This window comes from Syngnathoides biaculeatus, chromosome 13 (genome assembly GCF_019802595.1).
Source record: "Syngnathoides biaculeatus isolate LvHL_M chromosome 13, ASM1980259v1, whole genome shotgun sequence".
NCBI lineage: Eukaryota > Metazoa > Chordata > Actinopteri > Syngnathiformes > Syngnathidae > Syngnathoides > Syngnathoides biaculeatus.
This window is the reverse complement of record NC_084652.1, coordinates 23,373,141-23,400,940: the sequence shown is the minus strand read 5'-3', so window position 1 is coordinate 23,400,940 and position 27,800 is coordinate 23,373,141. Positions and strand designations below refer to the sequence as shown.

Below are 27,800 nucleotides of genomic sequence, written 5' to 3'. Positions count from 1 at the left end.
AAGTATTCTGGGGCTTTTTATTCTCATGGTGGGGTCACCCAGAGCAAACAAGGTTCTCGATGAGGGATTAAACAAATTCACCTCTGGGAGGGGATAAAGGAAATCAGGTACAATGTGATCTGGGCGGCGGTCAAAGGGGGGAACCTTGGCAGTCTCATCTCAAGCTACAGAAGTTGGCTCTGGGGACAATGTCACATATCTGGCAGGGAATCAGTCTTAACCTTGTGTGTGAGGTTGCAAAGGTCTGACTAGATTTGGTTTGATACCTTAGGCTTTGGCACCAGTTTTCTTGAGAGGGGGTGCACTCTCTTTCACTTTGGAGCAATAATGTGTGGGCATACATATTGCTCTCTGGCTTGGTGTATGTACGTAGCGATTCACACTGGTGGACAAGAGGGTAATCTCCCAATGCCTTTTGTTTCAGGGATGGGACATGACTGTTAAATTGCAGCTGAGGATACCCACCCTTGATCTGCTGTATGACTGCAATGTTAATTTCCAATTATAATGAAACCTGTGAAGAGCAACAACATAATATGAGACCCATTAATTAATTAATTAAAAAAAACAAGTCGACCAAATAAAAAAGAAAAACAAATATGGATAAAGTCAAATAAAATAATAAAATAAAAACACAGAATATGACATGTGACATAATTCTTGGAATAATTTCTGAGCAGTTTTATGGGAGGAAATTAAAAAGTCCTTTTACACAGTCTTCCACACCATAGGTAACCATTTTTTTTTTCTTTTTCAAAAGGATGACTTTTTCTAGCGGCGGCAAAGTGAAGCAGATGTAGCGCATTGGCCACACAGGTCTGAAAACTGGGGTTCAAATCCTGGGCTTCCCGAAATGGAGTTGGCATGTTCTCCCCGTACCTGCGTGGGTTTTCTCCGGGCACTCTGGTTTCCTCCCACATCCCAAAAACATGCATTAATTGGAGACTATAAATTGCCCCTAGGTGGGATTGTGAGTGCGACTGTTCTCTGTCTCCATTTGCCCTTCAATTGGCTGGCAACCAGTTCAGGGTGAACCCTTCCTCCTGCCTGATGATAGCTCGGATTGGCTCCACCACTCCTGCGACCCTCGTGAGCATAAGCGGCTCAGAACATGGATGGATGGACTTTTTCCGAGCAAATAACAAAGCATGGTTTGTAGTTAAGCCTTTTTGAGTAAAAGGGGCACCCTGAGTTGATGTGTGGTGGCTCTGTCAGAACCTTAACTGGCTTTGTATATTCATGATATGGTCAAAAATGTAACATTTTTATGATTATTTAATATTTAGTGCATTTATAGTTAATTATTTGAGACCCTTGAAGAAATAAGTAAAATTTCAATCAAGGCCATTATGATCCAATTGCACAAATTAAAAAATAATGCTTCAAAGAATACATATACAGTATTACAAAGTGACAAAAGTTCCAATATTTGGTTATTTAGACCTCCGTAGAGTGACTCTTAAACATGGACGAAGTATGAATATGTCAATTTTCATTTCAAAAAAAACAGTTTGAGGGTCCAGAAGCCCCTCTGACAGTTACTTCTGTTTGACCCAGACTTACATTTGGTTTGACCATATTTGGCTAAGACCACACCCTTTTCTCTGATTGGTTTCCTCCATGCAGAAAACCACTCGTGGTAGCACATGTTTTGCTAACTCGGGGGCAGAGAGGTCGGTCGACATATTATTAACTAACAGAAAAGCTTGAGAAATTCAGATGACCCGACTTCAGGCAGAATTACATCTGCAACTCAGGAATGTACGTACGATTTTTATCCATATTTCACATGTTGACTGAGACACAATTTGAGCCAATATTAGATTCCAAATAAAAGAAAAAGTTGGTTTTGTGAATACGGCACTTTAAAATGTATATTTAACACTGACATTCCAACAAGGCCTTATCTCGTGCCTTGATGTTGTGTACACTGAACACTACGAATTGTATATAAGGTATAAATTTTGGTTGATGGGAGGTTCAGCTTCGGGGAGCATTAAGTGAGTTTGTGCATGTGTGCGTGTGTGTGTCTCCACGCATGTTTGCTTGTGTCTATTACGTATGTGATATGATTTTGATTTACTGTTATAATTTTTTATTATTGGTGATTGTCCTGTATATGGGACCCCCTTTAAAATGATGCATTACAAAGGCTAGCCTTGGAAAAAAATAAATACATGAACAAATTTTATACAACAAAATATTCATATTGTTCTCTTAAGGAAGCGTTCCCAAAATATTTTGTCACCGACCGTTTTCATGTGAATACATTTTTTGGGTTATTTACACCATAGAGATAAATAAACACTTTATAGTATATGATACCAATTATTTACAGATGTATTCTGACAAGTGTTATGACACAACGACAATGACACAGTCCTGTAAAGCATCGTTTGGGAGTTTTTCATTTTGTCATCATAACGACTGTCTCGAGATATGTCAGTGATAAAAATATTTTGATCAGAAAATGTGCTATGTTCTATTGACGACAGTCAAATTATTTGAGTAGCTTAGAAATTTGTACTGCTGGACTGAATGATTCAGGTTTGGTCTAGAAGTACATTGTGGCGACACTGGGCGAAGTGAAGTTATGCTGAAAATGAAAGCCTCATTAAGGAAAACTGGCATTGTGGAAAGTGTACAATTCCAATGGAATAGATCAATTGGATGCTGTTCTAAATTGCAAAAAAAATTTCAATCCCCTAGTTTTAAGAAGTGATTTAAAAGATGACAGCGACTGGCTCATAGAGGGTAAAATGTTCAGTAGCATGGGACATTTGTCTAAAAAACAGTTGTCACCTGACACAGATTCTGATTTTTCTTACTGGTTGGCTCATTCTGGAACTTATTTTACAGTGAAATACATATACAGTGTGTTTATTCTGAAGTAAATGCACTGTATTTCATTTCCTTTCATTTTGGTAAACTTACCAGGAGTCAGGTCCATATTATTCTTGTCATTGCATCCCTGCATGGAATCCAGGGTACGGCTGACTTGACTTGCATATTCCTCACCTCCATTCATGCACTCTCGCTGCAGATGGTGACGCAGGTCTGTGATGTCATACTCGTACCTGGCAATATCATTGCATATAATGAGTGTTTAGTCATTTTGTATTGCATAAATCACACGGGGGCAATTTTTAATTACTGTACATAGTGAATATTCTGTCCCATTTACTGTATGTGTGCTCATTACATTAATACAATGTTCAACCTCTCATCATATGTCCAAATCCTACTTGTACCCATCCAGAATTGGAGTCTCTCGAATACTGAGGGTACCACTGGAGTTTGGCCCCTGACCCCGGGAGTTCCTCAAGCTCTCTCGGGCCTGGCCTCCCATCAGCACTGAGGGGATATAATGGATCTCATTAGCTGCCTCAGCGCTGGCACTCTTCTGAGGCTGAGGGATCCGGCGGCGTTTACACCAGCGTCGGCGGGTGTAGAGGATGAGGACCAGACACAGGATGGACAGCAGAAGTGCAATCATCCCACCCTGAGGGAGAAAGAGAAAAATGGCAGTGGAAACAAAATATGAAAACAGGATCAGTTAAGGCGCCATAGCGGAGTGACCCGTTAAGGCTTTGGCCTTATGATTCTAAGGACTGCCTTTGTGGAATTTGGATGTTCTCCCCATCCCTGTGAGTGACAGTGCTCGTTTGTTTAATATGTGCCCTGCAATTGGCTAGCAACCAGTTCAGGGTGTACCACAACTCCTGCCTGAAAATAGCTGGGATAGGCTCCAGCGCTCCTGCGACCCTTGTGGGGATAAGGAGCTCAGATAATGGATGGATGGATGTATTAGTCAAAGGAAAGAAAAGTCAGTGAATGTTCCTAATTGACAAAAAACAAAACACAATTTGAAATGCAACTAAACATACCTACTGCATTTAGAGATCTGGACCCATTTTACTCTTTATAGAGTATAGGGTAATTTTACCTTATAACTAATATATTAAAGCTAAAAAGATGAGTTAACTAATTTATGAGACAATGAAAGATGAAAGATATATTTAATTACTTATCCCCATTTTTATCCATTTTATCCAAGCTGTACCGTGATTCAAAGTTCTGAGGTCAAACTCTCACATGTTTAAAGCTGTGATTTTCTCTTTTACATCATTAAACAGGGCGGCATGGTGGATCAGCTGGTAAAGTTCTGAGGTCCTGGTTTCAATCCCGGACGCGCCTGTGTGGAATTTGCATGTTCTCCCCATTCCTGTGTGGGTTTTCTCCGGGCACTCTGATTTCCTCCCACATCCCAAAAACATGCAACATTAATGGGACACTGTAAATTGCCCCTAGGTATGATTGTGAGTGTGGCTGTTTGTCTCGATGTGCCCTGTGATTGGCTGGCAACCAGTTAAGGGTGTACCCTGCCTCCTGCCAATTGAAAGCTGGGATAGGCCCGAGCACTCCCTGCGACCCTTGTGAGGTGAAGCGGCTAAGAAAATGAATGGATGAATGGACATCCTTAAACAGTGACAGATCACCAAAACCATGATACCCTTTAGATGCATCAATAGAAGATTTTTTTCATTTACTGAGGTCAGATTTAATTTTTCTTCTTCAAGTTATATGATAGCTATCACCATTTCTTGCATGAACAGGTAATGTATTTGAGGCTGTTCTCCATGTGGTTATCTAATGCACAGCAATGACCGATTCCTATGAATTGCAAACCCACAACTTGGCACTGACATACCAACAGTTAACTATAGAAAAGTGTAATTATCCATCCATTAATCTGGCCCCTACTCTGTTCAGGATCACAGGTGAAACTAAGCCCATCCCACCTGACAAAAGTGAAGTACACAATGATTGTCAGTCATTTACAGCACGCATAGGGCCAAACAAGAATTTGCACAGTTGGCAATCTGGAGTCTTCAATTGGCTTCTGATGGTTATTTGTATGATTTTGTGTGTGTGAAGAAGTTTCAGTAGCTGAAAACTAACACAAACACAGAAAAACGTGAAAACTGCATTCACAAAAAGAGTTGTTCTTTTTGACTGCGAGGTCGATACACAAACCAAAAGTGCACCCATGCCACCCAGTTTGGAATATGATGTAATTATGTGAAGATCAGCTGTTGACAGCTATATGGTATAGATTTAAAAGGAGACGGTTGCTTTATTTGTTGCTTTTCTTGAAAAGTCAGGTTGGAAAAATTACATTTGTCCATCCATTTTCTGAGCTGCTTTTCCTCATAAGCATCACAGAGTACTGGAACCTATCCCAGCTGTCATTGGGCAGGAGGCAGGGTACACCCTCAACTGATTGCCAGCCCATCGCAGGGCACATGGAGACAGACAACAGTCACACTCACAATCACACCTCGGGTCAATTTAGAGTCTCCAATTAATGCATGTTCTTGGGATGTGGGAGGAAACCAGAGTGTCTGGAGAAAATCCTTGCAGGCACCTGGAAAACATGCAAACTCCACACAGGGACAAGAACTGCACCCCAGTCCTCAAAACTGTGAGATCAACAACCATTTCATTCACCATGCCGTCTGCTAAATATGTAAGAGTGACGATTACACAGACAGGAGATGTGTGATGTAAAGACATAAACTACCATTACCTATCCCTGTCTCTTACTTCGTCAGGCTGTGAATGATCATTTGCTCATTTCTGCTTTGAACAGCACCCATACAGTACCAATCACACCACCCACCCAAAAATTGTTTCATGTTCCGATCCGGGAGGTAGCGACGGCTCGTTAGCATTCTCATGTTCCTGTCCAGCAGACGGCGATGGCCGATGCCGGTCCAGCACTGGCCGTGCGGGTCCCCGCACAGGTGCACGGATTAGGAGGCGCACACCTGTGCCTCATCGGCAGTGATTAATCCCTGTATATATTGGACCCAGTGGACCAGATCCTAGCCACCCATGCCCCGTTCCCGCAGTCCTGCATTCCTGATCGTGAACCCTGGTGTACCGACCTCCGCCAGTCCTCCGACCGACCCCGTAAGCTTGACATCTTTGATACTTCTGCTATCTCTGATCAATCTCCGACCCCTGCTTGCCCGCGGAGCTGCTCTCTATGCCTGACCTCTTAGTTACCGCTGCTCTACTTGACTGTCTGCCTGATCCCTGAACTTGGAACGAATAAACACTTTTCCCAAACTGCCTCTGCGTCTCCGGAGATCTGCATTTGGGTCCTTCTCTGTACTGATGGGTCGTGACAGTTTTTGTGTCTTAGTTTGCCAGATTGTTGTACCTTGTTTTTACGTTCCCGCAGCTCCCTGTTCACGTATGTGACCTCTTGTATGCTGGACCTTGCTTTGTTGATGACCTTGCCTCTTTGCCTCCTATTCTGATACTATTGCCTGTCTGGACTTCCTGCCTCTGTATCAACTTCAGACCGAATAAATGTCATTCCCGAACTGTACCTGTTCTTCTGAGTTGTTCACTTTAGGTCCAACCCCGTGATCTGTTCCTGACAGAACGGTCTGTCTAGACCATAGACCTTGCCGACTCTGATCCTGTGCCCAAGGCTCTCCAGGCTCAAGGACATTGCCTTGCTCAACATGATGAACAATTCATTGCTTCTGGACATCATCTGGAGCAGCATGGAACCCTGTTCAGCCAGGTAGTCCATCCATCCATCCATCCTTCCATCCATCCATTTTCTTAGGGTACTCCCTGTACTGGTTGCCAGCCAATCACAGGGCACATTCAGACAAACACTCGCACTCACAATCACACCTATGGGCACTTTGGAGTATCCAATTAATGTTGCATGTTTTTGATGTGGGATGAAACCGGAGTGCCGGAGAAAATCGACGCAGGGACAGGGAGAACATACGAACTCCACACAGGCAGGTCCAGGACTGAACCCGGGACCTCAGAACTGTGAGGCCAATGCTTTCCAGCTGAGCCACTGTGCCAGGCAGGTCGTCTCTCAGCTTAATTCCTCGCAGCACAACACTGGAGGCAGCCACGGGACTCTCATCCCCCCGCAAATCAGTCACCCCAGCAGTCTTACACACAGCCACCTGCTTGCCTCTGTCACCCCCAATGCGGTTCTCTGACAACCGGAAGTTCGCTCACAGTTTAACGGGACAGTTCCTTATCACAAAAATTATCCACCCAGTTACGATGGGGCTAAGACTGCGGAGATCTATGCAGGTCCACCTGATCTTTCACGTCAGCCTGCTCAAGCCTGAATGGGTGTTCCTGTTGGTCCTGCCAGCCAGGCCCCATGCTCCCCCCTGGTTCATGGGCAAGGTTCCAGTCTACTCTGTGTGCCAACTGTTGTCCTCGCGCCCTCGGAGGAGGGGGTTGCAATATAATGTTGAATGCTAGGGCTACGGTCATGGTGTGGTCATGGATCCCTTCTCATTTTGTCTTCAACCCCACATTCATCAGGGATTTTCATGTTGGGGATCCTGAGGCCCCTGGGCCATTTGTTGTGTGTGTGTGTGTGGTGTGTGTGTGTGTTGTGTGTGTGTGTGTGTGGTGTGTGTGTGTGTGTGTGTGTAGGGGCGGGGTGTACTGTCTCAGGCATGGTCATGCCCCTGCCTTGAGGCAGCAGCCTCCTCACCTACACCTTGGTTAGTTTAATTAGGTCTTGGACCCAAGTCTTGTGTTTTTGTGTCTTAGTTTGCCAGATCGTTGTACCTTGTTGTCACGTTCCTGCAATTCCCTGTTCACGTCTAAGACCTCTTGTATGCTGAAACCTGCTTTGTTGATGATCTTGCCTCTTTGCCTTGTGATTCTGATACTGTTGCCTGCCTAAGCTGCCTGACTGTGTACCGACCTCAGACCAAATGAATATCCTTCCCCAAATGTACCTATTTTTCTGAGTTGTGCACTTTCGGTCCAAACTCGTGATCTGTCCGACCCAACCACTTTCATATTCATCAACTAATTAAGAAGAATTCCTGATTTGCTATCGTAAAGTTCTGAAATTAATGGTGAAATGTCTCAAATTCACCTCAAATCTTGTTATCCGGTTCAAACCATTTCCACTTAAAAAGGTTCAACATTTCAGTATCTACTATTTTTTGAAGAATTACCTTTATTTAAAGTTCTACATTAATTACAGTAATACAATTTTCCAATTCATAAAATACAACATGATAATGTAGCTATTCTCTCCCTGCCACACAATGGTGTAAAATGATGGATGGAACATGTAAACAAAAGAAAAGCTGTAAAAGAAAAAAGTCACATAATATTGCTCAGCTTACAGCAAGCAGAAAAAAGAGACAGAAGTCAACAGTGATCATTATTCGCTCACACATATTCCAGTAGAAGCTGATACTGGATGATTGGGTCTGGTCACATTAATTTTGTCTCTGATTTTTGTGACAGAAGGCTGTTCCTCAGCTGTTCCACACAAACGGTGAAATTTTGCAATGCACAAAAGATGGAGAGATTAATGGTGTAGTTGACTCTAGTTGATAGTAGTTGATTCCTGGGATTGAGTGGCAACCAATTCAGGGTTTTCCCTGCCTTCTGCCCAATGACAGCTGGGATAGCCTCCAGCACTCCTGCGACCCTCATGAGGATAAGCGGCTCAGAAAATTGATTGATCGAAGGATGGATGATTTATAGACCAGTAGCAGAATTTTAAAATCAATTCTAAAGCTGCCTGGAAACCAGTGTAAGGTCTTTAGAATTGGATTTATATGCTATGACCTCTTTGTTCTGTACTGTGATGAGTTCAAAAACCTGATTGAAATTTGTCAAAAAGTATCTTTAATTTCAAGACATGGATTCATGGGATTTGAGATTTTTCAGGTGAAATTGTCCATTGCCCTCGTTGGAATGCCTGCCCATGTACCGACTGTGGTTTGAATAAAGACACCTTCCGAACTGTACCTGGTCTTGTGAGTCATGCATTTTGGGTTCAGCCTCGTGTTCTGGTCATGACACATTTTCTTAATGATATTGAAGTTGTCTGAACTTTTGGAAGAATATGTATTTAAAAAAATGAGCAAAAATGGTCAGAAATAGCCATATCCATAATGTCAATTGATAGAATTTCAACATCCTTAGAGATACAAGTATAAGACTTGACCTTGAGTGTGAGTTGGACTCTTAAGATGTTGCGAGAGGTCAAATGAGTCGAGTATGGCAGAAAGTCATTTGCTCCTCTGATTGTTTGGGTTACCCAAATGAGTCTGTCTGCACCTTGTCCCGCCTTGTCTCTTGTCCCTTTAATTCTTTGGGAACAACTGGATCTTTCGTCCTTGATTTTTGTCAACATTTTGTTTTCGGGCCAATGAATGACGTACACTATAGAAAATTTTGGCATTCAATAACTTAACCAATTCCTGGTCTATTTAGACAAAAACCGTCTGCTTTGTTAAGATGTCTACAATACCAAAAAATGCAGAAATTGTCAATGACACTCACAGAAAGTGCAGTACATACTTCCCTAAAAGCGACAGTACTTAAGGAAATGAACTTACTTCTTTTTCTTTCGGCTTGTCCTGTTAGGGGTCGCCACAGTGTGTCATCTTTTTCCATCTAAGCCTATGTCATGCATCCTCCTCTCTAACGCCCACTGTCCCCATGTCCTCCCTCACAACATCCATCAACTTTTCTTAAATCTTCCTCTTGCTCTTTTGCCTGGCAGCTCCATCCTCAGTACCCTTCCACCAATATACTTACTCTCTCACCTCTGAACATGTCCATACCATCGAAGTCTGCTCTCTCGAACCTTGCCTCCAAAACATCCAACTGTCCCTCTAATGAGCTCATTTCTAATCCTTTCCAACCTGTTCACTAATAAAATCAAGCCATCCAAGGGGCAAATTTGGATTGGGTGATAAATGTGCCTCTCATGGAGTGCATTGGTATTTTCTAATGTATATATTAAAACCAAGAAAATCATACAAAAATATCTGTATCTCATTGTCCAGTCATTTCTATATTACTTTTGAAGTCTTTGAAGGATACGAATCCAAAAATCAGTGTCAGTGTGAAATGTGGGTTTATTCCATTAAGGAAGGTGGATAGATAAACAAAATCATTCTAAGAATGGATACAATTATATTGTGTTGAACCATTTCTACTGACAAAAGCTATTGGCCTATTTGCATAATTTGTTTGTTACATGTGCATAGTCAAGGACATAAAAATGACACTGTTATTCAGTAAATCTGCATGCTCAGTACTTAAAAGTGGGCCAGTAATTGTTTAATATTTTTTTCAAAAGTGATTTGAAAGTCAAAGCAGTTCCTCACACTAAAATGCAGTAATGCGTGTGCATAGAAATTTAAAGTAAAACAATTTTTAAAAAGTAATAATTTCACTTTCAAATAAATTGTAAGACATTTCTGTGGTTTTCACAGTAGTCTTTAACTATGATGTGATACCAAAGAAGACCAAAACACCTGAACAAAAAGCATGTGAGCTGGGTGTTTGGAATAGTGGCCAGCGGAGGCATCCAAATAGAGCTCAACTTTACGCCTCCCACTTTACTCCACCCAAGCCATGCAAAGCAAAATCCGCCAGTGAGTCAATTCGTTCAATCTCACCCATTTTTCCAAGTTTACATTCTCAAGCTCATGTACCAATCCTCGATGGCAGTTGGCTGAAGAGGCACCTGCTGACCCCTTGTGGTGTTTACATAATTCACCTGCAGGACCTCGAGTTGGGGTGCGGGGTTCCGCACGGACTGTTTTTGTTGTTGTGCTTCCGGAGTAAAGGTTAAGAGAGTTCCCGCCGTTATGCGAGTTGTGTTTTGATGTTGAACAATAAAACAAGTTTTGTTCCTGTGTCCGACACTCCGCCTCAGACCCCGGGCCATCTCTCGCCAATGCCTCAAAGGTGCTCGACCTGCAGCAACAGTAGCAGTAACTGCTGCCTCTCGACCATGCCTCAGCGGTGCTTGACCTGCGGCAGCAACAACCACCGCCTCTTGCCCATGCTTCAGCGGTGCTCGACCTCCAGCAGCAGCCACCACCTCTCGACCATGCCTCGTTATGCTCGACCTGCAGCAGCAGCATCTGAGTTCTCTCGGGAAGGATGTCATCTACTATTGCTCCTGTATCCACAGTGGAACCCCCTCCTCCAGATACGATTGTAAGAGACCCGACTATGACGTTGGTCATCTGGGAGAAATGGACGACCACGCCCGGCCTACCGGATGTGTCCCAGCCAACAACCACCAACTAAAGTACCCGCTATTTCTCTCGTTGCTCAACAACAACAACAAGCAGCAGCAGCAACCGCTGCCTCTCGCTCATGTCTCAGCTATGCTCGAACTGGCTCACAGGTTCAAAGGAAGACTCTCTCCAAATGTCATATGTACAATAAACCCTCCATTGTGAAGTAATATTATTATTACAAATATTTTGGACATTAATTGAAAAAAAATTAAAATAAAGAATTTTTTATTTTTAAAATCCAAGCAAAATCTGGATGTGTGCCTGCCTTCACAGCCAAACGTGGCAGAAACATCCTTGACTCTGCCCCTGATGTTGCCGGTGCTTCGCATTACAGACCCTTCGTTCTAGCTAAGCCAAGATGCGAACTTGTTGTGCAACAAAACTGAGAAAACGCATCCAAATTTCTCCTTCTTTAACCTCCCATGGGGTTAACCTGACAGGATAAAGCTGTGGATCTCACAGTTGAGGCTCACTCATCAGCAGGGGAAATTTCCTGGCTATTAGCTGCTTAGTTATACCCTCTCATGCTGGTACTGTATGAGCAACAACATATTTTATGAGGCTGCACGGTGGTGCAGCTGTTCAATCCCAGACTTTCGTGTGTGGAGTTTTCATGTTCTCCCCGTTTCTGCGTTTGTGTCAACTTGCCTCCTGCCTGTTGACAGCTGGGATAGGCTCCAGCATTCCTGTGACTATTGTGCAGCTAAGAAAATGGATGGATGGATATATATGTGTAAGCACACAACATTTTCCGGTTACTATTTACAGCGATGCGCGCATAAAAACCACCCTGCCACCCCCTCCTGACATCCCCACCGCCGGTCGAACGCGAGAAGCTGAGTGCTTGAAAATTATAACTTGGGGAAGGGGAAAAAAAAAGTCTGGCCACGCCTGCTGTATATTCTCTACATCGAAACCAATTCCTAAAGAAAAGCATCAAATCTCCGCGGTCCATATAATGGGACTTATTGTTCGTCGTCAACACCACGCTCATCCCAACACGTCGACTTCCGCCTGTGTGCATTCTGGCTCAAACGCTTTAACATTTTACATTGTTATTTTTGCTTTGTTTGCACGGACCATCGACTCACTGTTATACTCGGTTTGGTGGCCCTGAGAACACAACACTTCCTGGTTACTATTTACAGCTATCAGTGTGTGCAAACCCTCCCCTCCCCCCGCCACCGGTCGTTCATAAGAGGCTGACTGCTTGAAAAGTACAATTTGGGGGAAAAAAGTCTGGCCATTCTTGCTGTATAAGCTACATCGAAACAAACTCCTCAGAAAAGCATCACATTTCCGTGGCCCAATATAATGGGACTGTTATTGTTCGTCGTTAGTGCTATGCTCCCTATATAACACGTCAAGTCCTGGATGTGTGTATTGTGGCTCAAGCCCAAAGGCTTGAACATTGTACAACATGCTATTTTTGTTTTGTTTGTTTGTAATTATTTTTCACAAAAATCGGCCACAAAATGCCAGAGAGTGGACGTTCTCTGTTCAGTTCAGTGATCATATCCACGAGCAAAGGGGGGTCAGAACAGGAAGCACAAGAGCCGTGGTAAACGCTGATTGGCTGTCAGTTTTCCAGCCGGGCTCATTGGAATGTCTGGACGTGAGAGGAATTTTGATAATACTTTTCCAATTTAGAGATGTTTCTTGGTGAAATCTGTGGATAACTCTGGCATTAAAAGAAACACTGAACCCTCATCTACTAACTTTTAATGTGTGCTCCATTCCCATTAGTTTCAACAAAGTCTTCCTTTAAGTTCATACTCAAGTTGTTTGGTATATCAATCAAAGTTTATTCGTAGAAACAAATGGAACACTACAGAACCCCTGAAGAGACATGGAAAAAAAACCTTTGTTCTCATTCTAACGAGAAACCTCATTCTATTGAGAAACTTTCTCATTCAAAGGAGAAACAAGGTTTCATTTTCCAAAGCCTAAAACACAGTTGACAAAGTGTTAGGATGGATTAAGGCTTGCGGAAGACAACTAAATGTGAACAATATCAACAAACACAAGGCTGTATGTTCGAAGGTAAGTGAGGGAGAAGTATCTTCTCTGAGTTTGATTTAATTATTAGCAGTGCTTTATACATTGCAGGAGAACAACTTTCACTTTGTTAGTGTAGCCCAAAGCTGAGTGCAGAGCATTTAAGTGAAAAAACACCATCTCAGGGAGCCGTCTGCACCACGACAAGCCGGGGGTCGTGGCTGCAGTCCACCAAAATGGAGCCCCAGGTGGAGTTGTGAAGCGAGAGCCTGGCCTAGTAGCTTAATATCCATCCATCCATTTTCTTAGTTGCTTATCCTTACAAGGGTCCCGGGAGTGCTGGAGCCTATCTCAGCTGTCATTGGGCAGGAGGCAGTGTATGCCCTGAACTGGTTGCCAGCCAATCGCAGGGTACATAGAGACAGACAACAGTCACACTCACAGTCACCATAATCACACCTAGGGGCAATTTAGAGTGTCAAATTGATGTTGCATGTTTTTGGGATGTGGGGAGAAACCGGAGTGCCCTGAGATACCCACGCAGGCATGGGGAGAACATGCAAACTCGACACAGGTGGGGCCGTGATTGAACTCTGGACCTCAGAACTGTGAGGTCAAAACTTTCCAGCTGTGGCACTGTGCCGCCCAACATATTAAATGGGGATTCCATGGTGAAATGGGGAGGACTCTGGACTCTAAATTCTGTGATCTGAGTTCAAGTCTCAGTGGAACCTTATATTGTTTGTCTCTAACTTGAAACAAGACTTCATTGTGTCAACATTTGTGCCCTGCGATTTCCTGGCAACCAGTTTAGGATGAACCCAACCTCCTGACCTTTGACAGCTGGGATAGCACTCCCGCAATCCTCGTGAGGATAAGTGGCTAAGAAAATGGATGGATATATAGTATATACAAGTTGTCCTGTCCGTCATCCTGTCCTTGTAGCTGAAAATCTGGTATCCATGCTAATCTGACTCAATAAACAATAATATTTTCTGTTGATTCACGTGAGCTTTGTGGTTTGCGTTCGCAGTGCTTATGACAATGTTAGTTACAGTTTCAATCCCGTTATCTCCAAAACAGTTCACCTGCTATTTCATCACCAAATGAGAATTTTACTTTATTTATGATTCAAAGAGAAGTCACCTGACTGTCGATAGACAAACAAAATAAAATGATAAAATTCCCCATAGCGCTGATTCCAGAGCCCAAGCTTCTGTATTTGTTAAGATGACTCCATCTAGTTAGAGCCTCTCGACGTCTCACAGCCAGAGGGGTAATGTTCGAAAAGCATGGCGTCAAGGTCCTTGCTGCCAGCCACTGCCCAGTCCAAACTGCAGTGGACTACCTGGAGCCCATAGGAATGGCCCGGAATATGAAAGCAGGCTTGTTCACCAGGCGCTCGCCATCGAGCCCCACCCCAGGCCTGGTTCCGGAGGGTTGTCTTGGTGACTATTGTCCATCTATGTTCTTTAATATAGCAGTTTTATGAGCTAGAATTTCTTGATTTTCTAGGACCCATTTACCTGTGGTGACGCTGCCATGCGCATAAAATCCCCAGCAATTTAGCTCATTGAGAAAGTCTCAAAAACAAATAATTATAAATAGAATTTTAAGATTGCAACTGTTTGTGCATAGCCTACATTTAAACACTCCGGTATACTTATATGAATGAAGTCGATGTTTCAGTCATCTACGACTGAAATTGAATTATATTTAAATGCTGTATATTTCAGATCGATTGAGCCCCATCAGACCAAATTACCACTCACACATAGAGAGGCCTAAAAGAGGTGATGTAGAAAAACTGTTTAATGTCTGACATTACTTAAAATCAAAGTGAGGACTAAGTGGTTTGTATCCTCTAATAGAGCCATAAAACCCAGCCACACATCAAACCATGCCATTGGTTGAGCCACATAATCTACTGACGAACGGATGAGGATGATGTTATAATGATACCAAGGCACTTTATGACAAACACTCCTGAAGAGAGGACACATGGCCTTTTTCAGTCTAACAGAGCAGAGATGGTATTAGAGCTGAACTATCAATCTGTCACTTAATTCAGAATGGTCTTCCTCTAAGGGCAGAAAAAGATCAACAGAAAATGGTTACGGTATGGATATGTTTATTTTCATATGAAGCAGCAGATTGATTGCATCCTATAGTTTGCCGGCATCTCACTAAGAGTTCCTGCATACACTCAATTCATAATCCTATGGTTGTCAAAGTATAAAATTGAACATCTACAATTAAATGATTTTGAACTTTACTAATGATTATCATTACCGCAGACTTCACGAGCCAGTGCTCATTTTGACATTGAACAAATGTCAAAGTCAGAGCCCCATTTCACAGGTTTCTTGTAAGGGTATATGTATTAAATAAATTATGATTAATGGCAGAAAATATTAAAATGTATGTTTAAAGACTATAAAGTAAAGTATGCCTGTTTTATAATTTGTACTATAGAAGGGTTACTTATGGCAATTTATCATCCCTATTGCCAAGAAACATGTTGTAATTCACTGCCATAAACAATACCATAAAATACATAATAAAGTAATGACACAGTTACAAACCTACTTATATTTACACACATTTAAATCATGTTATTTTTTTTTTCATTTTGCTGTATCTGCAAGTCCAAAATGAATTCTAAACACTCGGTTGGTTCATACATATATTTTCATGTTCTGCACCTTACGCTGCACAAATGTTAAACTGGTTTCACGTTGCTTTAATTTTCAAAGTTCCACAATGAGTTACACAATTGAAAAAAAAACATTTTTGTACTTATTCAGGTGTGACTAATGCACTTGGTGGCATAGAAGGTTCAGTAGCAATTCATCATGTTTCTACGAATGTTACAGAACAAAATGTTTGGTGGATTGCGAGGAAAATATTAACTTGGGTTTTTTTTGCATCAAGCCATGATATTCAATTATCATAGGGAAAATGATCAATTCTATTATATCTCTTGGTTGAGAGATGAAAACACATATCTAAAGAGTATTGCTACAATGACATGAACATAACCATGTGTACACAAAATAATTCAGGTCTGGTTTTCAAATGAGCCCGAGATGTTGCTGGGTGCTATTTTTTTTTTGCATGAACTGCTGTTTTTCACTCAATGAACTTGTGTCCGTTTGTAGACATACATTAGGGGTTGAACTAAGGCTGGGTGATAATATGATGGAAATCAGACCTCATGATGAATTTACATAAATAGCTAGATAAATAATAATAATAATAATAATAAATAGATAGATCCATTCCCCATCTATCTTGATTATCACATTTCCTCAATATAATGTGGTGGGATTGTGTCTGAAAAAAAAATCTGAGTCGTTCTTTTCCTGCTCCACTTCGGCTTACCAGTTCTAGGACTAAGAAAACGTGCCTCCTCGGCTAGTAAAATCTAAACTTTGGGACTAACTCAGCTGTAATTACAGAGAACATGTTCCATCCTCAGTGGTCACTCGTTGCAGTGGAGTAGGCCGTCCGGTCGCTGATTCTGTGGGGGTGTTTCCAAAGCAACGTTAACCAATTATCTTAACTAGCTTATGTGCAAGGTATGCCAGCAACCTAAAAAAATGGCAACTGTCCTTACTGATTTAAAGAAGTATCACCACCACCACTCAAGTGATTATGCGGAAAGTATACTGTAAACATGTGATTGCAGTCAGTTCAGCCTGTCACTCAGCTGCACAGCACACGTAGGATTCTCAGTTATCCACTGGCAGTCGTGAGGCCACTAGACCAAACAATAATCTATCGTGTCATCATTATGATCTGCACCCTACAGTTACTCCTTTGGAGCTCAGGTGACACCTCCCTCTCTCGCCATCTCTCCCCAGTAATCAGCATCACTTTGGCCACGTACCTGTCTTCAATCAGCAATCATTATTATCTGCATATACAGTAAGTTCAGGGAAGCTGTCTCGTGAGTATTGACATTTGCTGTTGACTCACCAGCCGACTCTTGTACTTCCAGGTTTTGTTTTTTATATTACAAATATATAAGAGCAACTATCCTATGACCCGCATCTGTACTCATCTAATTGTGTTCATCTCTGTCTCCAGAGTTAACATCCGTGTCTTACCCATCTTGCTGACTGCTCCAGCCATGCTGCCAAGCTACCAACTTGCTTCTATTCCTGCTTCCTGCTTACGACATGTCCTGATGGTCCACCCCATCTTGGATATCATTACCCTGAGCAAACTTGCAATATACCATTCGAAGCCTCCTCCCTCAGTCCCTCCTGCAGTCTGCTCTCGGGTCCAATTCAATTCATATCTGACTTTGCTTCGTGATAGTATTATTTGTAAAGATGATTCATGTGAAAGTAGTGAGGCCCCGTAGCTCAGTGGTTAGAGCACTGGTTTGCTAAAACAGGGGTTGTGGGTTCATATCCAACTGGGGCCTCCACTCCCTGAGAAGGGTTACGTCAGGAAGGGCATCCGGCGTAAAAATTGTGCCAAACATATATGTGCGTTCATCTGAGATGACACGCTCTGGTGACCCTGAAAGGGACAAGTTGAAAGTAACCTCCACCTCCATTCATTTGAAAGTAGCATTAGTGGAATGAACAATAACTGGAGAATGATAATATATAAACGTGTCTTCATTGTCTCAGAGAAGGAGTTTGTTCATTTGGTATATTTTACCTCTAAAACTAATCAGGACTACAAACTAGTACACTGTTGCGATATTTTTCTACAGTCGTTGTGCTATTGAGTGAAAATTGCTTGTACTTATTTGGGTTTGTATTCCAAGATCAGGGACATCGTTTTAAATATTGACTATGAGGAGTTTTTATAACAAAAGGCATTATTAAAAAGTTGAACTACTCAAGAGCTTCTTCAGTTTCCATTGCCAATGCTCTAATATTGGGTATGTAAACATCCATCGATTTTCTCAGCCGCCTTTCTTCACTATCCCAGCTGTCAACAAGCAGGAGGGAGGGTACACCCTGAACCGGTTGCAGCCAATCGGAGGGCACATCAAAACAAACAACCACACTCACATTCACACCTGGGCGCAATTTAGAGTGTCCGATTAGTGTTGCATGGGATGCCCCATAGCTCAGTAGTTAGACAATTGGGTTTGGTAAACCAGGGGTTATGAGTTTGTATCTCACTGGGGCCTCTACTCCCCAAGAGAGGTTGCGTCAGGAAGGGCATCCGGCGTAAAAACTGTGCTAAACAAATATGAGCGTTCATCTGAGATGTCACGTTGTGGCGACCCATAACGGGACAAGCTGTAAGAAAGTTTTAATTAGTATTGCATGGTTTTGGAATGTGGGAGGAAACTGGAGTGCCCAGAGAAAACCCACGCAGGCATGGGGAGAACATGCAAACTCCACGCGGCGGGTCCAGGAACGAACCCGGGACCTCAGAAATGTGAGGCCATTGGTTTCCAGCTGAGCCTCCGTACCACCTGTATTTAAACATGTTTATTAAAAAAAATGTTATTAAATTGTGAAAATAAAGCCAGACTATATGGGGAAAGTACCATATTTTAAGTAACAGTTTTTGTCACAGTTATTTATAGTTATTCTCCAGAGCAAATGTGAAATTATTAACACATTATTACATCGATCCATCCATTTTCAGAGTTGCTTATCGGTTATTTTAACACTGACAACCGTAAGAGGGCGCTCCAGGCCCGCGTATCAATGCCTGCTACTTCTGAAAATTCAGCATTTCAACATCAGCTGTAATTTATAACAACTGAGAATGACCGGACAAAAATGCCATTGAAGAGAAAATCATATTCTGTAGATTATTTTAAATAACATTGTGATGATGTTGCTAACCAATGATGATGACAAAAGTACTGTACTTCTTACCATGAATGCGTCTTGTGGTACTTCATAGAGGCGTTGAGACGTCCGTCCGTTTATTATGAACATAATTCAATTTGATTTGCCATCATGATGGTGAACGGTTCTTGCTGACAAAGGCATGTCTTTTATCCATTTGATTACCTTGTTTTTATTTGAAGTTGGAAAAATGTTTATTGGCAACATTGATGATGAATGCTTTGGCATACTCCTCATTTGTGAATATAGACACACAGCAGAACCTCCCCCCCTGTCCACAAAGGCTGTCCATTTTTGTAGAAAACTTTGGTACTCCTCATATGTGGACTATGGCAACCCCAATAGGACAAACTGTCTCTGCGTCATTTGTGTTACCCGCACGACATAAATCACATGTACAGATTGTTGTTATGAGGGCTCCACGAGTCATTATGCAACCATCAAAAGAGCCAAGTATGTCTCGCGAGCCATAGGTTCCCGACCCCTGCTGTGGGAGCAGTGTATGATGGATGGCCGAAAGCCAGTGGAACAACAGGGTGCTCCTAGATGCACTCTTTCAAGGGCTGTCCCCCACTGTAAAGGACCAGCTGATCCCGCTGGACCTGCTGACAGACCTAGATGCACTCATCACTTTCACTTTGAAAATAGACAAGAGACCCATGGAACGGGAGCAGGACAGCCCCTGGCACAGGGACACACCTACACGTATCAGGGGATGCCGACACTCCTCGAGATATATCTGATGAAGTTGAGAAACCCAGGCAGCTGGGCCGCCCCCGCCTGTCACCAGAGGAACGCCTACGCCGACAGAGGAAGGGCCTCTGCTTCTACTGCGGGCAGTCGAGGCACACAGTGAACCACTGTCCTGTCAAACCAGCTGGTACCTCACCCTGAACCCTGACTAGGGTGCATTGCAACCTCATTCAGGACAGTCCGGACCAAGCACTTCTTCTTGTCACCCTGTGTTTGGGAGGACAGCCTTTCAGGCGAACGCCATACAAAGACTCAGGTTCGGACGCTAATCTTTTAAATTCTCAGCTGGTCAAAAGCATGGGTCAAAGGACCTTCACAGTACAGCGCTCCAGTAATGCTTACGGGTCAAATGGCAGTTTCCTCTGTAAAATAGACCACCGCACTCAGACGCTCACCCTGACATTTAAGGATTCAAATACAGAACATATCAGCTTCCATGTTTTTGACACCGTGGGTCATAACCTAATCTTGGGGGCTCCATGGCTCCTGCATATTGATTGGTCAACCGGACAAATCAAGTCCTGGGGAGCTAAGTGCACACACATTTGCCTCTCGTCCCAGGAGGCGGGGAGGGAAGAGGCCAATCAAACCCAGCGAAATAAGCTGGACCTGTCTTCAGTCCCATTCTGTTACCATGACCTGAGGGAAGCATTTTCCAAGTGTAAGGCCAAGTCGCTTCCTCACCACAGGCCATATGACTGCGCCAATGACCTGCTACCCAACTCTTCACCCTCTTGCGGGAGCCTATTCACTCTTTCAGGTCTGGAGCATCAAGCCATGAAAGCATACGTGGAGGAGTCACTGGCTGCAGGACTTATCCAGCCCTCGTCATCACCGGCCAGGGGAAGCGTCATTTTCGTAGAAAAGGACAAGACCCTGCGGCCCTGCATCGATTACCAAGGACTGAACGACATCATGATGAAGAATAGGTACCCTCTCCACTACATTGCCACGGCCTTTGAACTTCTGAAGGGGGCCGAGATTTTTACCAACCTGGACTTGAGGAATGCGTACCACCTGGTGCGGACAAGGGAGGGGGGTGAGTGGAAGACTGCTTTCAACACGCCTACAGGGCATTATGAATACTTGGTGATGCCCTTTGGACTGGAATAACGTTTTACGCGAAATGCTTGACATATATATTTTTTGTGTACCTAGACAACATCCTGATTTTTTCCCTGGATGAAAAGTTCCATGTAGGGCATGTTCGTGCGGTGTTACAACAGCTATTACGTCACTACCTGTATGTCAAGGCTGAAAAGTGTGAGTTCATTCTTCAGCTTTGTCTTGGCAGAGGGTGAGATACGCACGGATCCCAACAAGGTTGAGGCCATTCTTCATTGGGCCACGACAACTACCCACAAGGAGGTGCAGTGGTTTATTGGGTTTGGCAATTTCTACAGCAACTTCATCCGAAACTTTAATACCGTTGTGGCCCCATTGCATGCACTAACCTCACTCCACATTTCCTATGTTTGGAATCCGGCCTGCCAGGTGGCCTTCCATAAGATCAAGGCCAGCTTTACTTCAGCTCCCGTCCTCACTTTGCCCAATCCAGATATACAGTTTGTTGTCGAGGTTGATGTGTCGGATTCAGGGATGGGGCGGTTCTCTCACAGAGAAGTCCCAAGGACGGAAGATTACACCCCTGTGTGTTCCTACCTAAAAAACTAACTCTAGCAGAATGAAATTATGACATCGGAGACAGCGAACCGTGTGCAGTAAAGACGACCATGTCGGAATGGAGAAATTGGTTAGAAGGGATGGAGGTTACGTTCTTGGCATTAACAGACCACAAAAATTTAGAATATATCAGGTCAGCCAAAAGGCTTAACACTAGGCAAGCTAGGTGGGCACTCTTCTTTATGCAGTTTCGCTCTGTGATGACCTATCAGCCGGGGACCAAGAACGGGAAACCCGATGCGCTGTCACGTGTGCATGATGGGGAAAGAACTGAGTACAACCACACTCCTGTCCTCCCCGACGCTTGTTTCGTCTCATTCTTCACCTGGGAAATTAAACCCAAGTCGTAAGTACACTAAAAGACTGTCAGTTCTGAAGGCTGCCCCGATTACAGGCTATATGTCGAACCCCCATTTATGGGAAGCGTAAAGTAAATTCATGATGCACTAAAGCCGTGATAGGTGATCCGTGAAGTAGAGAGGAATTACTATAGAGCTTTCATGGCGTGTTAACCACCCAACGCATTGTGGGTTAATTATTGGTACAGAAGTGGGTGGGTTAAACTGAAGAATGAGTCTTACTGGGCCTTTTAGACTGTGGGACTCCAGAAGCACCTGATAGTTAACAGTAGGGTCAGCAAAATGCAGTTTTTGTGGTCACTGAGGCAGTGAGCAAGTATGAATGAGGAGTGCAGTGAGGTTGCAGAGAGGGACTTAGAGAGAAGAAAATAAGTATTTGAATACCCTGCTATATTGCAAGTTCTTTATGGAGGGGTCTGAAATTTTCATCGTGGGTGCATGTCCAATGTGAGAGACATAATCTAAAAAGAAAAATCCAGAAATCACAATGTATAATTTTTTAACAATTTATTTGTGTGATACAGCTGAAAATAAGCATTTGAACACCTGAGAAAAACAATGTTAATATGTGTTACAATAGCCTTTATTTGCAATTACACAGATCAAACGTTTCCTTAAGTTGTTCACCAGGTTCACAGACACTGTAGGAAGGATTTTGGCCCACTCCTCCACACAGATCTTTTCTAGATCAAACAGAATTCTGGGCTGTTGCTGAGAAAGGAGATGTATGGTGTTCTGGGGATGGAACGCATCATTCGTCTTCCTCCAAACATGGTGAGTGGAATTATGACCAAAAATTTCTATTTTGGTCTCTACTGACCACAAAACCTTCTCCCATGACTCCTCTGTATCACCCAAATGGTCATTGGCAAACTTAACCTTCTGTGGCATGCATGATTTCAAACCATTACCTCTTAATGTATCACCAACAGTCACCTTGGAAACGGTGGTCCCAGCTCTTTTCAGGTGATTGCCCGAGTCCTGTCGTGTAGTGCTGGGCTGATTCCTCACCTTTCTAAGGACTATTGAGACCCCACAAGGTGATATCTTGCATGGGGCTCCACTCCAATTGAGATTGACCATCATGTTTACCAACTTCCATTTTCTAATGATTGCTCCAACAGTGGAACTTTTTTTCACCAAGCTGCTTGGCAATTTCTCCGTGGCCCTTTCCAGCCGTGTGGAATTGTACAATTTTGTCTCTAGTGACTTTGGACAGCTCTTTGGTCTTGGCCATGTTACAAGTTTGAGTCTTACAGATTGTATGGGGTGGACAGGTGTCTTTATGCTTTAACAACCTCACACAGGTGCAGCTGATTCAGGATAATACATGGAGTGGAGTAGACTTTTAAAGGCGGACTAACAAGTCTTTGAGGGTCAGAATTCTAGCTGATAAACAGGTGTTCAAATACTTATTTGCAGCTGTATCACACAAATAAATCGTTAAACAATCATGCATGTGATTTCTGGATTTTTCTTTTTAGATTATCTCTCTCAAAGTGGAGCACCTACAATGAAAATTACAGAGCCCTCCATGATTTCTAAGTGGGAGAAGTTGCAATATAACAGGGATTTCAAATACACTGTACGAATTAGTGAGACAAAATTCCACCATACAGTGTCTCAGAGTGCAAGCAGTGCACCATCAAAATTGTGTATAGTGGTGATTGTTTGCTACTAACCTTGACAGGAGATGGTGCGAACCAGTGGGCTAAGTATTCCAAAGACCACATCAATTCCACTGACATGCCTTCCTATGAGGAAGCGGAGTCTGGGGACACTTAGATGGGTCTCCTACTATTGGATTTGTGGTCACCAAGGTGGTTAAAAAAGCTTATTGATGGCTGAACTCAACCTGGTGTTAATAAATGCTCTCTTTGTTCTCAAGTTGTCTTTGTTGACACTCTTCTGGAACACTGGGGAAAATATTTTGAATTGGCAAACTAAGGTAATAGTCCACATTTTTAAGAAGTGAGACCAGAGTTTAAGAAGTGGGACGAGAGGGTACCAACGACAGGACGATGACACTCCTCAGCCTCCAAGGTAAGGTCTATTTAGGGGTTGTGGATGTCAGGGTCCATCAGGTGGTTGAGTCTCTAATTCAGGAAGGGCATTGCATTTCGTTTTTTTTTTTTTTTTTACCGTGGACCAGCTCTAAACTCTCCAGCTCCCCACCCTCAGCCTGGCCTTTGAAGATGCTTAGGAGTTCACCCAACCAGTGTCCATGTGTTTTGTGGTCTTGGAGAAGCCATGTGACTCTATCCTTCGGGGAGTCTGTCAGGAGTGATTCAGGAGTATCTGTTGTGGTTTATGATCCATGAGATTACAAGTTACACTATACACAATGTATTTGAAGATTTTAAAAATGCTATACTTACTTCTTACTAGTTACTATTTACTCACCACTAGATAGTCGGGATTGGCTCCAGTGCTCCCGTGACTCTTGTGAGGATAAACATCTTAGATAATGTATGAAAGGATAGATTCAATGTGCTGCTAATCTGCATTAGGCAGGACTGCGCCCAAAACAGCCTTATTTTAACGAAGCAATAATAGTGGGTGTGACGTGCCCTGTGAGGACTGATCCTTGTTGTATTTTGATGAAAGTATGTCAGGGTTTTTTTTTTTTTTTTTTTTTTTTTTTTTTTTTTTTTTTACATTTCGACAGCTGTTTAAAATTAGGAATTAGTGTCATAATGTGTCTCATTTATATGGTTATCAGGTGGTAAACTATTTCATTGAAATGTGAGGCCCATGCAGTTGTAATCCTTTTCCCTCAACTTAGCCAAAACCACTTAAAACAAAATCAAATCCATATTTCCTTGGCTGAGGTAATTTTACAGAATGGCATTCCTATTTTTGTTGTTATTTTAGTATTAAAATATTGCTATAATCTCTGCATCAGAATTTCAGCAAAAGTATTAAAAAAAGTTTTAGGCTATCAGCCTTACTCAGAGTCCTTGGGAGATGCTGGGGAGGCTATGGATTGGTGTGTCTCAGTCAGATGGCTTTTTAAAAACCGAGCTGCTCTAGCAGAAGGGATTCAAGATACTGCTTCACAAGTGGTGAGGGTCACATTGATTTAAGGTTGACGTGATCAATACTATCAACAACAGTTTTAGGAGCATCCCAACATCAATATCAATTTTACATGAACTGAGCTGTGTCACAATGACCATCCTTTTCATATAACCTCAGGGTTGTTAGTGGTGGATGTGTGTGAGTGCGTGTGCGTGTGCGTGTGTGTGTGGTGTGTGTGTGTGTGTGTGTGCGTGTGTGTGTGTGTAAAACCAAGTGGACAGGGAGGTAGTAGCAATGGGCACTGCATAGACAAGGGTTAAATTTCAACCTTAGTTAGTAAAAGCATAAAAATATGAACTCTTGGGACGATTTTCACAGACAGTATATCTGCAGCAGTCAGCAATTATCGGAAGATTCTGATTTTCAAGGCTCTCTGCACATGTTAGTCAATATGGCAGACAAGTCAGCGCAACCCAGGGGGTTCCTGCACCAGCGTATCCTTGATGATGTGCAGAGTGGAGTGATATTTTTTGGGGGAGAAAGTTGGTCTAAATTTACACCTCCTCAGACGACGTTTGAATAAAGGTGTGAGGTATACCACAGGTGTAACGCGATTTTGGTGAATTTGATTTGCAGAGAGGCAGACTGATACTAAGGACTGCTGACACTTAGGTCATGAGCGGTTATCACAAGCTCATTCTGTATTTAATAAGGGTACTTGATCATTTTGTTGATTGCCACACAAGCCAACATCAGTGACAATGTTCCACTCACAAAAAGATTGCAAAAAGATGTCTCTGTTCAGACTGTTGTTGCATATAGGGAGTGAGAGGAGCCACTATGATTGGCAGTAAATAAAGTACACTGCAAACAGACTCACAGCAGTGCAGCCCACCCACTCTCAGAATTTGGAGGTTGCACTGCTCTACAAAATTACCAATGCCAGTGTAATGGCATGGCAGGTTTATGCAGGTCATGAAAAAAGTGTTTATTATCCCTTCTTTTGTTCTTAGAGTCTCATTGTGGTCCTGTGAACTTGCAATTATTATTTTTTTTTTGCTAAAACGACTAATATAGTTTCCCTCAGGTAAGCTCCTAACGCTTAAAGTGACATTTACAGTTGATATTTCTAGACAAGAATAAACCATTGTTTACCGACACACCCTTACATAAACAAATAAGCCCAAGTGAACCCTAATTTTCTGACAGTCTCCTTTATGGATTCACCTTTTCCTTCAATTTTATTCTGCACATTTTTTGTTCGCAGTACTTAACAGAGGTTGTTTCCCCGACATAATCCACAGGAACAATGCGTTCTTTTGAGGTTATGTATAACATGCACCAATTTCAGCCTGCTGCTTTCCAGCATTCTTACAATTGGAGCATAAAGCAGCAGACTCCAGACACCTGCTTCAATGACCTCAGTGACAATTCAGCCGCAAAGCAGGTCTGGAAGAAATGGATCGATAATTTTGAGCAAGTAGGTCACAAGTGGAATGCAGTGTATCGGGAGTTCTGTGGCTGACAGTCTAAAAGAGCTACCCTGAGTACCTATGAGCAATGATGAAATGACAAATTATGTGTATAGTATACAAATGATGATTTATATTATAGTTGTAATTTGAGATTAAATCCATTTTAATCTGTGAATGCGAGTGTGTATCATTGTTTGTCTACATATGCCCTGTCATTAGCTAATAACCAATCAATGTTAAAGCCCAAGTGTCATCCGTATACACATTCTAAAATAGATATTTTAATGAAAAATATATATAACATTATTTACTTCAGTGTCTATACGAAAAAATAAATGTGAGAGGAGAGCGCGTCATCCATGCGCAAAGTTGCAGAAGTGTCATTCTTCGATATCCAAGTGGTCGCCGTGACGTCACCCGGACGGAAGCTCTTTTCGGAAATGAGAACACAACACAACCGAGTGAAGATACCGGGGCAATATTACACTATTGTTTCGAGCCTTCGGGGCAATATTACACAATTGTTTCCAGCCATATTCAGATGATATGCGATCACAGCCAAACCGCATCCCCGTCCGATCCACCATCGCGGCTCATTGCAGCCGGCAGGTGTGGCTTATGACAGAGCGGTGCTGCTTTAGGGGGGTGTTTACAGATGCCGCAGTACTGAGCAACACAGTCAAGCCAGGGCACTTAATGCACCCACGCGGCTGAATTCTTCAGAGCCGCCCCCGTCCGCAAAGCCCGACAAGCAGCCTTCGCAGAAGCGGTGACCGCCGAATGCGGCGCCTCAACCGGTGTGGCTGATTTTCGGCACCGTAGTGCCATGTCATGGAGCCGAGCCGTGCTGCTTTTAGAGGGATGTTCAAAGACGCCGCAGTACTTGTTGAACACCGTCGAGCCGGGGCGCATTACTGCCTACCTGTTATTTGGAACCCACGAAGCTCTCGTCCTTTGCACCCGTGCAATCCATTTTTAACAACGAACCGGGTTTCTTGCAAACTTATGAAGGCTAAATCCATTCTCCCGAGTGTTCAAGCAATGTCCAGCAATGCAATGAGCCGACATTTTGGCTAACACGAAGGAACAACGAGCTACCTTCCTGGAGGTAAAACTAATGGAAACAAACGAGTCCACTTGGGGTCGCCGGTGTCCTTTACGTCACTTCCTGCTTCTTCTCAAAAACAAATCCCTCGAGAGGATTTTCATGGCGAGAAAATCATGTTTTGTGGTGAAAAAAACGCATGCATGGGCCCATATTGGCTGACGTTTTTTCATTAATAACATACTAAAAATTATCCATTCCATGACACTTAACCTATAAGCACTGCATCTTGCACGAAGCCATCACACCTATGAGACAATTGAAGAAAAGTGGAAAATGGAGTGATGAATAATGGATGGAAAGAGGGTAACCAATAGCAACAAGATTGTTTAGAAATACGCAGATTAGAAAACTAATCAGATGAGATTTCTGGGATGTGTTTTTATTTGATTTGTGTTTTTCTCTATCAGTTGTATGGAAGGGCCACACAACTAACA

General features: G+C 42.8%; 1 protein-coding gene across 1 annotated transcript in view; it reads right to left on the bottom strand.

The window, feature by feature from the left end:
* Nucleotides 1–27,281, bottom strand: part of LOC133510384 (astrotactin-1-like) — a 442,032-nt gene extending 414,751 nt beyond the window's left edge. Inside the window, exons 1-3 of the mRNA XM_061838217.1 lie at nucleotides 27,181–27,281; nucleotides 3,252–3,502; nucleotides 2,935–3,077 (exon numbers count right to left, since the gene is read on the bottom strand). Of these exons, the coding sequence (XP_061694201.1) occupies nucleotides 2,935–3,077; nucleotides 3,252–3,496 (388 nt within the window). The 5' untranslated portion in view covers nucleotides 3,497–3,502; nucleotides 27,181–27,281. The remainder of the gene's footprint in view (nucleotides 1–2,934; nucleotides 3,078–3,251; nucleotides 3,503–27,180) is intronic.
* Between the last annotated feature and the right edge of the window lie 519 nt (nucleotides 27,282–27,800).